Raw genomic sequence first — 14798 nt, forward strand, 5'->3', positions numbered from 1 at the left:
TAATTTGATCCAGCTGAACTTGAAGGGCACATATCTTCCCTTCCTGCTGTTCTATTACCTTATTTACTGTTGAAAATTTTGCAGTCCATGAAAGAGCCTCGGCGATCTCCCCAGAGTCCTCTTCACTACATTTCCCCTGTGAAGCCATGTACTACAGTTCCCACAGTAAATCTCGATACCCACTTACGACAGTACTTCTGTAACCTAACACAGAGATGTTGAAACTTCCCTTGTGTGATGGGAAAAAGAAACTAATCAAACAATGGAAAATCCAGGATGGAATGTAACAATACCAAGGAAGGAAAGTCGCTACTCACCATATAGTGGAAATGCTGAGTCGCGATAGGCACAACAAAAATATTCACATAATTATAGCTTTTGGCCATTAAGGCCTTTGTTAGCAGTACACACACACACACACACACACACACACACACACACACACACACACACGTGCACGCTCACGCAAACGCAACATGCAAACACGTCTGCAGTCTTAGGGAACTGAAACCATCTCTGGAACTGCAGACGTGTGTGAATGTTGCATTTCTCTCTCTCTCTCTCTCTCTCTCTCTCTCTCTCTCTCTCTCTCTCTCTCTCTCTCTGTGTGTGTGTGTGTGTGTGTGTGTGTGTGTGTCCACTGCTGACAAAGGCCTTAATGGACGAAAGCTATAATTGTGAAATCTTTTTGTTGTGCCTATCATGACTCAGTATCTCCGCTATGTGACGAGTAGCAACTTCCTTTATCTGGTATTGAAAAAAGACAATAGTGCGACCATTCATCGGAGAAGGTGTTTATAAAATACATATGAATGTATACAGTTTTTTACAAGTGTCATGTTCAGTATGTAAACGAAAGTCAGACTTATGAAAGGTGTATTGAACATTCACTGTACATGCAATCCCATAATATGATGCTTACCACATATACTGCAAAAAGTATTTAAAATGTGGAAACGAACACAAAAAAAAAAACCAAAGATATAATCAAAAATCAAGTTTTCATGAGTATTATAATCACACTTTCCACCCACAAGCTAGGTGTTTATGCAATTGATTGATCATTTTATTCATTCTTAGTACAATGCATATTATGCGGATGTTGTCAGTTGTCGACATAGTGGTTCTTATTAAACTAATGTAGGTCTACATAATATTTTACAAATTTTAAAGTTCTTAAAATTAGTCCTATAGCATTTCTAGGTGAGTCATATGGTATCACAAATTGTGTCCCCATATATTAAGATATGTAGTAAATGATCAAGGATATTAATTTGCTGTGTAGTGCTACACATACCATTATAGATCATTGCTCTGTGCAGAATAGTGTGTGTGTGTGTGTGTGTGTGTGTGTGTGTGTGTATGTGTGTGTGTGTGTGTGTTTATGCTGATTTGGGCTTCACAAAAGTTGAATCATAAACATATGTAGAACAGTATCTTTCCAAGTTGATCATCATATCTTTTCTTTGATTGTAGGCAAACAATATGGTAATATTTAGTACCGTCAATATGTACAAGTCGAGGATTCAGGAAAATTCTTACCCTGATGGGGACCTAAAAAAATCAAATCCCCATGTAATTACTACTGACATTGAGCATGACTCTGTCATTTTGCCACTAAAGAAACTAAAGGAAGACGGTTTTGTTGGTAAGTAAATTATTGGGCTATTAAATTAACAAGCTTGTTGTGATACATTGCATTGCATGTTTATTGAGAGGAAGTAGACAGTACATTTACTTCATTGTGATATTCTTCTTCTTCTGCTCACCAACTAGTGAACACTTACTCTGTATTCATTCACACACCATGTTGCATAGATCCCATTATACAGCGGAACATTCATGGATATAGAAAGAGTGAATTCACTCATTAACAGACAAAAGCAGCCACTGCAAACTTCATTGCCTGACAAAAAAAGGGAGGCTGAAATAAAATGGAATTTAATAGATAAAGAGTGTATGTGATTTTATTTTAATGATTACAAAATCGGAAGGGTGAGAAGGGTGCCATAAAGCGATGTTCCACATGCTCCATTGGGGACAGATCTGGGCATCCTTCTAGCCATGGGAGTAGTCTATTTCATGTAGACTGTGCATATGTACATATGCCATGTGTGGACGAATGTTGGCCTGTTCAAAAATGGTACCACAATAATATTGCATGAGAGGATGCAGAATGTGTGTGACGTGCCATTATGCCATCATTTCCTTCAATCACTATCAGCAATGTATTGAAGTCACACCAGGTGGCCAATATGTCATGATGTCAGCGGTACTACTGCTGTGATTCTTCAGAATGTTAGAATAATTGGTCCCCTTCCTAGGTTACCACCATACTTGCCAACAATGGTCATCCATGGTAGTGGAGAGCCGGAACTCATCACCGAACACACTGGGACACCATGTATCAACAGTCCAAGTTTCCCAGTCCTGACACCATTTCAAACAGAGCCATTTGTGTTGTAACAATATTTGAGAAGGAAAGTTGCTACTCACCATGTAGCGGAGACGCTGAGTTGCATATAGGCATAACAAAAAGATTTTCACCGTTAAAGCTTTCAGCCATTGGCCTTCAACAACAATAGACACACATACACTCATGCAAATGCAACCCACATGCAGACTGCAGTCTCAGGCAACTGAAAACACACTTGTGTGCAGCGGCACTAGTGCATGATGGGAGTGGCGACTGAGTAGGGGTAAGGAGACTGAGGCAGGAAGGGGAGGGATAGTCTTGTGGGGGTGGTGGACAAAGAAATGCTGCAAGATAGATGGTGGGTAGGGGGGAGGTGAATGGGGGGTAGCAGAAAAGGAGAGAAATAATAAGACTGGGTGTGATGGTAGAACAATGGATGTGTATTGCTAGAATGAGAACAGGGGAGGGGCTGGGTGGGTGAGGACAGTGACTATCAAAGGTTGAGGCCAGGAGTGTTATAGAAACATAGGCTGTATTGCAGGGAAAGTTCCCACCTGCACGATTCAGAAAAAGCTGGTGTTGGTGGAAAGGATCAATATGGCACAAGTTGTGAAGCAGTCACTGAAATGAATGGTGTCATTTTTTGCAGCACATTCAGCAACAGGGTGGTCCACTTACTTCTTGGCTACAGCTTGTCGGTGGCCAATCATGCGCACAGACAGCTTGTTGGTTTTCATGCCTACATAGATAGCAGCTCAGTGGTTAGATTCCATCCTGGTTACATTCCATACTGGATTTTCAATTGTTTGATGATTGCCATTTGTGTTGTGATGTTTATGGCAAGTTATATGTAGGGTGGTAATTCCTTAGTGTGGGTGCTGCTAGTCCCTGACGTATGGTGCAGGACAACATAAACCGTTGGATGGAGTCTATTACTTGTTCTCGGATTGTAGGTGCAGATTTGAAGGGGTTTAACATGTTCTTGGTGCACAATGCAATGATCCTCCATAGTGCTGGTCAGATATTGTCAACCAGAACTTTGTGATGTGTTTATCTGCCCTCGTGTAGCCTTGCAGTCCAACGTCATACCACTGTCACAGCAGACTACCCCAAAAATCTGAATGTTTCCCAATTTGACCAGCTGGCAAAATGAAAACCCACAACGAGGCTTCTTTGAGCCTGTCATGTGCTGGTAATGCTGTCTCACAAAAGTACACAGCATCTCTGTGTCCTCTGTAGTGATCACTCAGCATCTTACACTGTCCACACCCCTTATATTCCCTACCAAACCCAGTATTAACAATAAACATAGACGACACTAAGCACTTCAGTGGCTGTTCTACCTGTTACAGAGAATTGTAACTCTTAACCGAGTACTTACTTATCGACTGATGGTGTACGAAGTCACATTGACACCAGACCATGGCATCAAGGTGCTTCTCCTCTCTCTCTCTCTCTCTCTCTCTCTTTCTCTCTTTCTCTCTTTTCTTGACAAGCAGTGTAGTTGTGTAGTTCTGTGAAGCATACCAACAATGAATTATGACTAGTGCTAATCTACTTTCACTGACAGTTATGAGAATTGCTTTTCGATTACTTTGTGCTTGTATACTAGGAGAATACCGGGTAATTTGAGAAAAATCGGATGCCACTACCCTTACATTTTTCAGCTGCTTTTTTAATCTAATAGTTCAAACAGAGCATTTCTGCAACTTTGCACAGACCATTGACATGTTTCTGCATACTATAAAGATCTCTTTAGTACAAATATGAATTTATATCCAAATATTCAGATAAATTGTATGAGTGGCTGACAAGTTATTCTTTTCGTTGTTTTTGACTGTTTGGGAATTTTTAATTTCCTTCCTGATGACCACTGTGAACACACTGTAGACTATTGCACCATAATATGAAACTTCCTTCTGGATGCTATAGATGGATGCATAGTCCATATTAGGCTGTTCCAGTGGACATGAGCACTGTCAAGTGCCCCTCAGCTTGCACTCAGGCAGGTACAAATAGTGTAGAAAACCTGCCCAGTTGCACACATTGTGCATATGTGCCACCCACTTCGTCACTCCTAGCCCTGTGCGTTCATCTGTGTGTCCATACACTATGGCTGGGCCTCTGACTGCCTGCTTGTCAACTGTTTGCCCACATGTGCTTGTAGGTCCTTTGCTGTCCATCAGTTGGCATGCAAGCTAGAACAGCCTGGTCTCTATGAAAATTACTTCGAGCATTGTGGTTGTAAATTGTACAGTTCATCTTAAATTCACTTCTGTTATCGATTACAAGTACAGGTTCCTAGGTTCCTGAAGCAAGATAAATGGTTACCAGCTTTATACCATATGCTTATTATATCTTTCTGTATCATAAAAACTTAAATTACCTTAGCTGTATTACGCCATAGCACAATACTGAGTGAAAATATGCCTGCAGCCCTGTCTGTAGCTCAACACAAAATTGCTAAATGCAAAACAAGAAAAAATGGTCTTCTACATTAACTTACCCACATGCTTATGTCCAATTCGTTTATGGTCCACGTGGACCCATAGGAAAATTTGCATATTAAACCTTATTCAGTGTTTGCCCATTGATCTGGTATCAGTAAGTCATTTTTGTTTGGAACTGCATAAAAGGCTACATCCTTGCGAGATAAAGGGTGGAGATGTTTGACCATTTCACCAGTATTTGTGTCATCTGCAAACACTACATGTCTTGCAGGGTCCTCCAGTGATATAGGTTAATCATTTGTGTTGACCAAGAACTAGAGTGGAACAGGTACTCAACCTTGCAGGAGATTGAACTCAATTTAGCAAATTCTGTAATCCCCCTGTGGGTTCGGGGGTAAGAATAGGCCCACGGTATTCCTGCCTGTCGTAAGAGGCGACTAAAAGGAGTCTCAAACGTTTTGGCCTTGTGAGATGGTCCCCTAACGGGTTTGACCTCCATCCTTCTAAATTTTCCGAAGAGCGAGCCGATTGGGGAAGGGCGCCTTACAAGGAGCGATGTGTCCATCATGCATTACCATCTCTAGCCAGGTTTGTCGTCATCGCTTAGCAGTCCCGCTCACCTACCATCTCTTGGGCGTGGATTTGTTCTTGGGTGCAGTTTATTGCAATCTGCTATGCTGTGTCGCTTTATGCGCCAATGACGATATTGGACTACATCACCTGAAATCCAGCACGGTAGCCAGTCCGTTGTGGTGGGGCCGCCATGTACACTTTTGGTTGTAGCCCCCTGACTACACAGGGATCGCTCTGCTGATGCCAGCGCCGTTAACTCCCCACGTATGCCAAGGAGTAGATGCCTATCTCCTTGGGGCATTGGGACTCCCGGCAATGGCCATCCTGCCAGGTGGTCGTTGCTGAGGCTGGGTGGCGCCCGTGGGGAGGGCCCTTGGTCGGAGTAGGTGGCATCAGGGCGGATGACCTGCAATGAAGCGTGGTACATCATCTCTTGCTGGCGGCCAGCCGTAAAGGCCGCTCTGCCGTCGATAATCTGGTCTCCCTAGAGTCTGCCGTCCGTACAGCCTTTGCACGCCGCCAACATCTGGTTGCCGTCTTCTTCGACATGCGGAAGGCGTACGATACGACTTGGTGATATCACATCCTGGCCACACTTCATGGGTGGGGTCTTAGAGGCCCGCTCCCGATTTTTATTCAGAATTTTCTGTCGTATCGTTCCTTCCGCGTGCAAGTTGCTGCGTCCCATAGTTCCTCCCGGGTCCAGGAGAACGGGGTCCCACAGGGGTCTGTCCTCAGTGTCTCCCTGTTTTTAATTGCGATCAATGGACTCGCTGAGGCGGTGGGATCGTCCGTCGCAGCTTCGTTGTATGCAGACGACTTCTGCCTCTACTACAGCTCCGCTGGCATTGCAGTTGTTGAGCGCCAGCTGCAGGGCGCTATCCGCAAGGCGCAGTCGTGGGCTGTAGCGCACGGCTTCCAGTTTTCGGCCGCTAAGACCTGCGTTATGCATTTCTGCCGGCGTCGCACGGTTCACCCTGAGCCACGCCTTTACCTTGACGGTGAACCTCTTGCTGTGGTAGAGACGCATCGGTTCTTGGGACTGGTATTTGATGCCTGGTTGACTTGGCTGCCTCATATTCGGCAGCTTAAACAAACATGCTGGCGGCATTTAAACGCTCTCCGTTGCCTTAGCCACACCGGATGGGGTGCCGATCGGTCCACCCTTCTCCGGCTGTATCAAGCGCTGATCCAGTCCCGCCTTGATTATGGGTGTGTGGCTTATGGTTCGGCATCGCCATCAGCATTGCAATTGCTGGATCCCATCCATCACTGCGGGATCCGACTCGCCACAGGAGCATTTTGGACAAGCCCTGTTGACAGCTTAGTTGTGGAGGCTGGTGTTCCTCCATTGCGGATCCGGCGCGACCGACTTCTGGCCGCTTATGCTGCCCACGTTTGTAGTTTGCCAGGGCATCCCAACTACCGTCTCCTGTTCCCGCACTCGAATGTCCATCTTCCAGACAGGCGGCACCGGTCAGGGTGTACGATCGCGGTTCGCATCCGGGCTCTACTGTGTGGGATCGAGTTTTTTCCTCTCCCGCCTGTTTTCCGGGCCAATCTCCGTCTGCCCCCTTGGTGTGTGCGCCGACCATGCATTCGGCTGGATTTGGCACAGGGTCCGAAAGACTCGGTCCCTCCTCCGGCTCTCCGCCGCCGCTTTGTTTCTCTCCTTGCCGAGTTTCCCGGATCTGCCGTGGCCTATACCGACGGTTCGATGGTATCTGGTCGCACTGGTTACGCTCTTACTCTAGAGGATCATTGTGAGCAACGGTCGCTGGCACCCGGGAACAGTGTATACACTGCCGAGTTGGTTGCCATCCATCACGCCCTAGAGTATATCCGCTCCCGCTCAGGTGAGTCCTTTGTCATCTGTAGTGACTCCCTGAGTGGTTTACGAGCTCTTGACCAGTGCTTTCCTCGTTCCCGTCTGGTGATGGCCATCCACGAGTCGCTCCATGCTCTTGCCCGTTGCGGCCGCTCCATGGTCTTTGTTTGGACCCCAGGTCATGTCGGCATCCCGGGCAATGAGCGGGTTGACACGCTGGCTAAACAGGCAGTGAGTTCACCGGCTCTGGAACTCGGCCTTATGGAGTGTGATCTCCTGTCGCTTTTGTGCCAGAAAGTGCTTGGTGCCTGGGGTGACGAGTGGCGCACCCTGCCCACGCCCAACAAACTTCGAGCGGTGAAGGAGACGACCGGTGTGTGGCACTCCTCCATGCGGGCCTCTCGGAAGGACTCTGTCATACTCTGCCGGCTGCGTGTTGGCCACACGTGGCTGACGCACGGCCATTTGTTGCGCCGGGAGGACCCACCGCTATGTCGCTGCGGGGCAGCTCTGACGGTGGTCCACATTTTGGTGGACTGCCCGCTTTTAACAGGACTCAGGCAGACGTTTGCGCTGCCTGATACCCTCCCTGCCCTTTTATGTGATGACGTTGCTATGGCGGACCTCGTGTTGAGTTTTATTCGGGCAGGGGGTTTTTATCGTATGATTTGAGTGTTTGTTCTTTTATTTCCTGTATTGACTTGGGCCTTTGGCCTGTGGTTTTAAACTGTGGGTTTTAATGTCATTTGGTGGTTGGCTTTTCCTTATTTTCATGGTCGGCCAACCACCTTCACACTCGGTGTGATTTTGGTTCCGTTTGTCTGGTCTTTGTCTGTCTTTCTTGTATTGTGTCGTCCCTTGTCTCAGTTCTCCGTTTTTAACGACTGACAGTTTTTATTTCGTGTGATTTTATCGTGGAACAAGGGACCGATGACCTTAGCAGTCTGGTCCCTTCAATCCCCCACCCAACCAACCAACCAAATTCTGTAACAGGAATGAATCTAATATGACCTGTTTCCTGTTCAACTACAACCACCCAAGGAAATGCTTTTAAAGATGTAGTGTTAATTTCCCCGGTAGACTTTTCGTTATCTAAAATATTAAGATCCTTTGGAAGATAAAAAATGTCAAAAGGGTAACTTCAATGTTTAATTCTAACAGAAATAAGTGTGATATATATTGCTATAGGGAACCCAAATACAGCTGTTGCTAAAAAATTATCCCCAGAAAGTTGGTTCAGTATTCTGTTATAAACTACCTTGCAGAAAATTTTGAGAATGTGGAAAGGCAGGAGATAGGTGTGTAATTACACGATGCTTGTTTTTCACCACCTTTCATGGGTATAATTACTGCATACTTCAGTTTTTCTAAAAATATGTTTTGACTCGTTCACTGGTTCAAGGAATACTGAAGGGGGAATTCTGAAGGTAGCATAAGATTTTTGTACCTGGGATGAAATACCACCAGAGTTACTAATAATTCACTGATGTCTCCCTAATAACTGATTTGGTAAAACTTATGTCCAAGTAAGTATAATGGTACCCCTTATTGGTAATGGAAATAAATTCGCTGAGTGAGTCCGTGGTTGTTGCAGATTTCTTATAATATATCAAACTGGATTGCTCAATGTATTTTCTTTTGCTAATGAGAGGAAACTAGTTAAACAGTATAGGTGTCTGTATTCTCAGGCAATGAATTTGCTATAGTTGGTCCATTCTTCCCCATGATGTCAACTATTGTTAGAAAGAACTCATTGAATTTGGTGGATAATAATCATCTTTTGGTGGTGTTGCAGTTCACCAAAATTACTCATTAAAAAAGAAATGCACTCTCTCTCTCTCTCTCTCTCTCTCTCTCTCTCTCTCTCTCTCTCTCTGCCCCAGTCCTGGTAACACACACACACACACACACACACACACACACACACACATACACACCAAATACATTTCAGACTTGTGCGCCACACCCAGACAAACATGCGACAGGATAAATGACTACTACACCAATACTTAATGGCGGTGAAAACTCTGTTGATTGAAAATTTGTAGAAAGGTACATTGTAAACAACCATAAGTCACAGAAATCTTCGTATTCACCTTGCCAAAACATATGAGAAAACCCACAACATCAAAGTCATAAGTTACACACACAAAAACGTGATATATACTCATTTCCGTTAGTAAATGCATAATAAACAGAAAAATAAAAATTACGTTTTGCTGTTTGCAGATGACAAATTTTAGATTGTGTAGTAGACTAGCTACTACCATAAATACCCAGTAATTTCATGTAAGGTATATAAACTAATCCATACATCCACTCTTTTTACCAAACAAGCTATAACTAGAATTTTACACACAATGTAATGAACAACATACAGTGCATCAGGTTGTTAATACATACCTCAACTGTGAACTGTAAACAAGTGATGTATAATATTTTACAACAATTATTCATTCACAAGTGTAACTATTTTGTACCAAAAGTTTCTGTAAATGTTAATAAGTAACAACAATTTTACAGTAAGAAAATAACCCACTGAAGATAGCACAGAAAGTGCTGAAACATGTCTGGGTAAAACGAAACTGAAAAGGTGTCTTGCATGAGGCAAAATTCCTCATACTACTTTGATAGCAAGCATGGACATAAGAAGAAATGCAACACCATAAGACGATTATTTCTACGCCAAGCCAGGTATTTCCTTCGCAGCTCTTCAACAAATTCCAGAACACAACCATCAAACTTCAAAAAACCATACTCAACAAAAAATTCAACAAACTATGTTTGACCTATAAAATGGTGTCCAACTGTGTAACCATAACTGTAAACAACATGTCATCTGCAGTACAACAGACAAACGTAAGGTTAAAATCATGTGGATAAAGCAAGAAATCCAGTCTTTGTATTCCAAAAAAACAGGCTCTGAATATTGAACTGTACATATTGCATATAGAACTAGCAAATCACATAAAGTATCCACCATTTTTGATGATTTAATGTACAGGATTAGAACAAACACAGACACCATAATAGACAGAAAACATACAATCGAACAAAAGGAACTCGCCAAATTGATAAATCAAATAAAAGCAGTCCCACACGTAAGATAAACACAGTGGTGTCACTTATTGTGACATTTGCCTTTTTTTTGTCCTAGATGTCAATGCACTGTGTTGCTATACTGGCTGAAAAATGGGGGCTGTAAGTCAAACACGGACTACTTTAAATGATGTAGCCGACAGGTGCACATTTGCGTTTCACAGTTGTTTACTTCTACTGCTCAACACACCCATATACACATTTATTATGGCCAGTGCACTGTCATTTAACTTTAGATAAGCCTCATTAATAGTTTGCAGGCGAACATTCACATACTGCTACAATAGTTTACTGTCGAACATCTATGAGCAGTAAAAACCTAACCACACAATTTTTGAAGAATAAAAAGGTATGTATGGAACAGACACTGTCATTGTTATAAAACACGGCCTAATTGTGTTACAATTATTTCATGGATGCATTGTTTTTGGTCTAACCAACACAGGTTTCTCGTCGGAAACTTGGCCGTGGACTGACTGTCTCGGGACCAAAAATCGGACCCTTATATATTCTCACAATAATAGGTGCTGAAACTGCACATTGTTTGAAGTTAAATTTACAGAAATTACAACTAAAACTTAACTCATTAAATTAACTGAATACATTGAAAAATTCGTTCCTTTTAACAGTTTCTTCTACTACAAGGGTTAGGCCAAATTATTTGTTTAAATGATGCAGTTAACAAATGTCATTATGCAATCAATACTATTGACAAAATTGTTAATAACTTTGGAATTAATTAACGGCTGGCACTGCTAACATGTTTCCAAATAGATCCAAATATATCCTTTTTTGTTCCTCCAAATGTTTATAATCAGTACAGAATTTCTATTTGCTTATAAGTCAACAACAGAATTTAAGTTACGAATCAATTACTGATTTCACCCTATAACAATAGTATTAATTAGGGTGTTATGTAGTGGTCTTCAGTCCTGAGACTGGTTTGATGCAGCTCTCCATGCTACTCTATCCTGTGCAAGTTTCTTCATCTCCCAGTACTTAGTGCAACCTAAGTCCTTCTGAATCTGCTTAGTGTATTCATCTCTTGGTCTCCCTCTATGATTTTTACCCTCCACACTGCCCTCCGATGCTAAATTTGTGATCCCTTGATGCCTCAGAACATGTCCTACCAACAGGTCCCTTCTTCTTGTCAAGCTATGACACAAACTCCTCTTCTCCCCAATTGTATTCAATACCTCCTCATTAGTTATGTGATCTACCCATCTAATCTTCAGCATTCTTCTGTAGCACCACATTTAGAAAGCTTCTATTCTCTTCTTGTCCAAACTATTTATCATTTTCACTTCCAAACATGGCTACACTCTTTACAAATACTTTAAAAAACGACATCCTGACAATTAAATCTATACTTGATGTTAACAAATTTCTCTTCTTCAGAAACGCTTTTCTTGCCATTGTCAGTCTACATTTTGTATCCTCTCTACTTCGACCACCATCAGTTACTTTGCTCCCCAAATAGCAAAACTCCTTTACTGCTTTAAGTGTCTCATTTCCTAATCTAATTCCCTCAGCATCACCTGACTTAATTCGACTACATTCCATTATCCTCGTTTTGCTTTTGTTGATGTTCATCTTATATCCTCCTTTCAAGACACTGTCCATTCCATTCAACTGCTCTTCCAAGTCCTTTGCTGTCTCTGACAGAATTACAATGTCATCGGCGGACCTCAAAGTTTTTATTTCTTCTACATGGATTTTAATACCTACTCCGAATTTTTCTTTTGTTTCCCATACTGCTCGCTCAATATACAGATTGAATAACATTCTGGAGAGGCTACAACCCTGTCTCACTCCCTTCCCAACTGCTGCTTCCCTTTCATGTCCCTCGACTCTTATAACTGCCATCTCGTTTCTGTACCAATTGTAAATAGCCTTTCGCTCCCTGTATTTTACCCCTGCCACCTTTAGAATTTGAAAGAGAGTATTCCAGTCAACATTGTCAAAAGCTTTCTCTAAGTCTACAAATGCTAGAAACGTAGCTTTGCCTTTCCTTAATCTTTCTTCTAAGATAAGTCGTAAGGTCAGTATTGCCTCACGTGTTTCAATATTTCTATGGAATCCAAACTGATCTTCCCCAATGTTGGCTTCTACTAGTTTTTCCATCCGGCTGTAAAGAATTCGCGTTAGTATTTTGCAGCTGTGGCTTATTAAACTGATTGTTCGGTAATTTTCACATCTGTCAACTCCTGCTTTCTTTGGTATTGGAATTATTACATTCTTCTTGAAGTCTGGGGGTATTTCGCCTGTCTCAAACATCTTGCTCACCAGATGGTAGAGTTTTGTCAGGACTGGCTCTCCCAAGGCCGTCAGTAATTCTAATGGAATGTTGTCTACTGCGGGGGCCTTGTTTCGACTCAGGTCTTACGGTTCTCTGTCAAACTCTTCACGCAGTATCATATCTCCCATTTCATCTTCATCTACATTCTCTTCCATTTCCAGAATATTGTCCTGAAGTACGTCGCCCTTGTATAGACCCTCTATATACTCCTTCCACCTTCCTACTTTCCCTTCTATGCCTAGAACTGGGTTTCCATCTGAGCTCATGATATTCATACAAGTGGTTCTCTTTTTTCCAAAGGTCTTTTTAATTTTCCTGTAGGCAGTATCTACCTTACCCCTAGTGAGATAAGCCTCTTCATCCTTACATTTGTCCTCTAGCCATCCCTGCTTAGCCATTTTGCACTTCTTGTCGATCTCACTTTTGAGACGTTTGTATTCCTTTTTGCCTGCTTCATTTACTGCATTTTTATATTTTCACCTTTCATCAATTAAATTCAATATTTCTTCTGTTACCCAAGGATTTCTACTAGCCCTCGTCTTTTTACCTACTGGATCCTCTGCTGCCTTCACTACTTCATCCCTCAGAGCTACCCATTCTTCTTCTTCTTCTTCTTCTTCTTCTTCTGTAATTCTTTCCCTCATTTGTGACAATTGTTCCCTTATGCTTTCCCTGAAACTCTGTACAACCTCTGGTTTAATCAGTTTGTCCAGAACCCATCTCCTTAAATTCCCACCTTTGTGCAGTTTCTTCAGTTTTAATCTACAGCTCATAACCAATAGATTGTGATCAGAGTCCACATCTGCCCCTGGAAATGTCTTACAATTTAATACCTGGTTGCTAAATCTCTGTCTTACCATTATATAATCTATCTGATACCTTCTAGTATCTCCAGGATTCTTCCAGGTATACAATCTTCTTTAATGATTCTTGAACCAAGTGTTAGCTATGATTAAGTTATGCTCTGTGCAAAATTCTACCAGGCGGCTTCCTCTTTCATTTCTTTCCCCCGATCCATATTCACCTACTATGTTTCCTTCTCTCCCTTTTCCTACTCTCGAAGTCCAGTCACCCACGACTATTAAAGTTTCGTCTCCCTTAACTACCTGAATAATTTCCTTTACCTCATCATACATTTTGTCAATCTCTTCATCATCTGCAGAGCTAGTTGGCATATAAAGTTGTACTACTGTGGTAGGTGTGGGCTTCGTGTCTATCCTGGCTACAGTAATGCGTTCACTATGCTGTTTGTAGTACCTCACCCGCACTCCTATATTTTTATTCTTTATTAAACCTACTACTGCATTATCTCTATTTGATTTTGTATTTATAACCCTATATTCACCTGACCAAAATTCTTGTTCCTCCTGCCACCGAACTTCACTAATTCCCACTACATCTAACTTTAACCTTTCCATATCCCTTTTTAAGTTTTCTAACCTACCTGCCCGATTAAGGGATCTGACATTCCACGCTCTGATCCGCAGAACGCCAGTTTTCTTTCTCTTGATAATGACGTCCTCTTGAGTAGTCCCCACCCGGAGATCCGAATGGGGGGACTATTTTACCTCCAGAATATTTTACCCAAGAGGACACCATCACCATTTAATCATACAGTAAAGCTGCATGCCCTCGGGAAAAATTACAGCTGTAGTTTCCCCTTGCTTTCAGCCATTCGCAGTACCAGCACAACAAGGCCGTTTTGGTTAGTGTTAAAAGGCCAGATCAGTCAATCATCCAGACTGTTGCCCCTGCAACTACTGAAAAGGCCACTGCCCCTCTTCAGGAACCACACATTTGCCTGGCCTCTCAACAGATACCCCTCCATTGTGTTTGCACCTACGGTACGGCCATCTGTATCGCTAAGACACGCAAGCTTCCCCACCAGCGGCAAGGTCCTTGCTTCTTGGGGGGGGGGGGGGGGGGTGTTAATTAGGGTAGTTGAAATTAGAAAAATCAATTACATACATAAAACTAAGCACTAAATTAAATGTGGTGTTACACCCTTTAAAACTGAGGGTGAACTTTCTCTTTTATGAAAATGCAGATTATACTTACTTGTATTAATGACAGTTAGTCAAAAATGAAATATGAAATTTAAGAAGGCAGATGAAAAAACAAGAGGGGAGGTAA

At 42.5% G+C, this 14798-nt stretch overlaps 1 protein-coding gene across 1 annotated transcript in view; it reads left to right on the plus strand.

The window, feature by feature from the left end:
- LOC126354688 (selenocysteine lyase-like) overlaps positions 1–14798 on the plus strand; it is a 150537-nt gene that overhangs the window by 28303 nt on the left and 107436 nt on the right. The window contains exon 3 of the mRNA XM_050004496.1: positions 1477–1648. Within this exon, the coding sequence (XP_049860453.1) occupies positions 1477–1648 (172 nt within the window). The remainder of the gene's footprint in view (positions 1–1476; positions 1649–14798) is intronic.

This window comes from Schistocerca gregaria, chromosome 3 (assembly GCF_023897955.1).
Source record: "Schistocerca gregaria isolate iqSchGreg1 chromosome 3, iqSchGreg1.2, whole genome shotgun sequence".
NCBI lineage: Eukaryota > Metazoa > Arthropoda > Insecta > Orthoptera > Acrididae > Schistocerca > Schistocerca gregaria.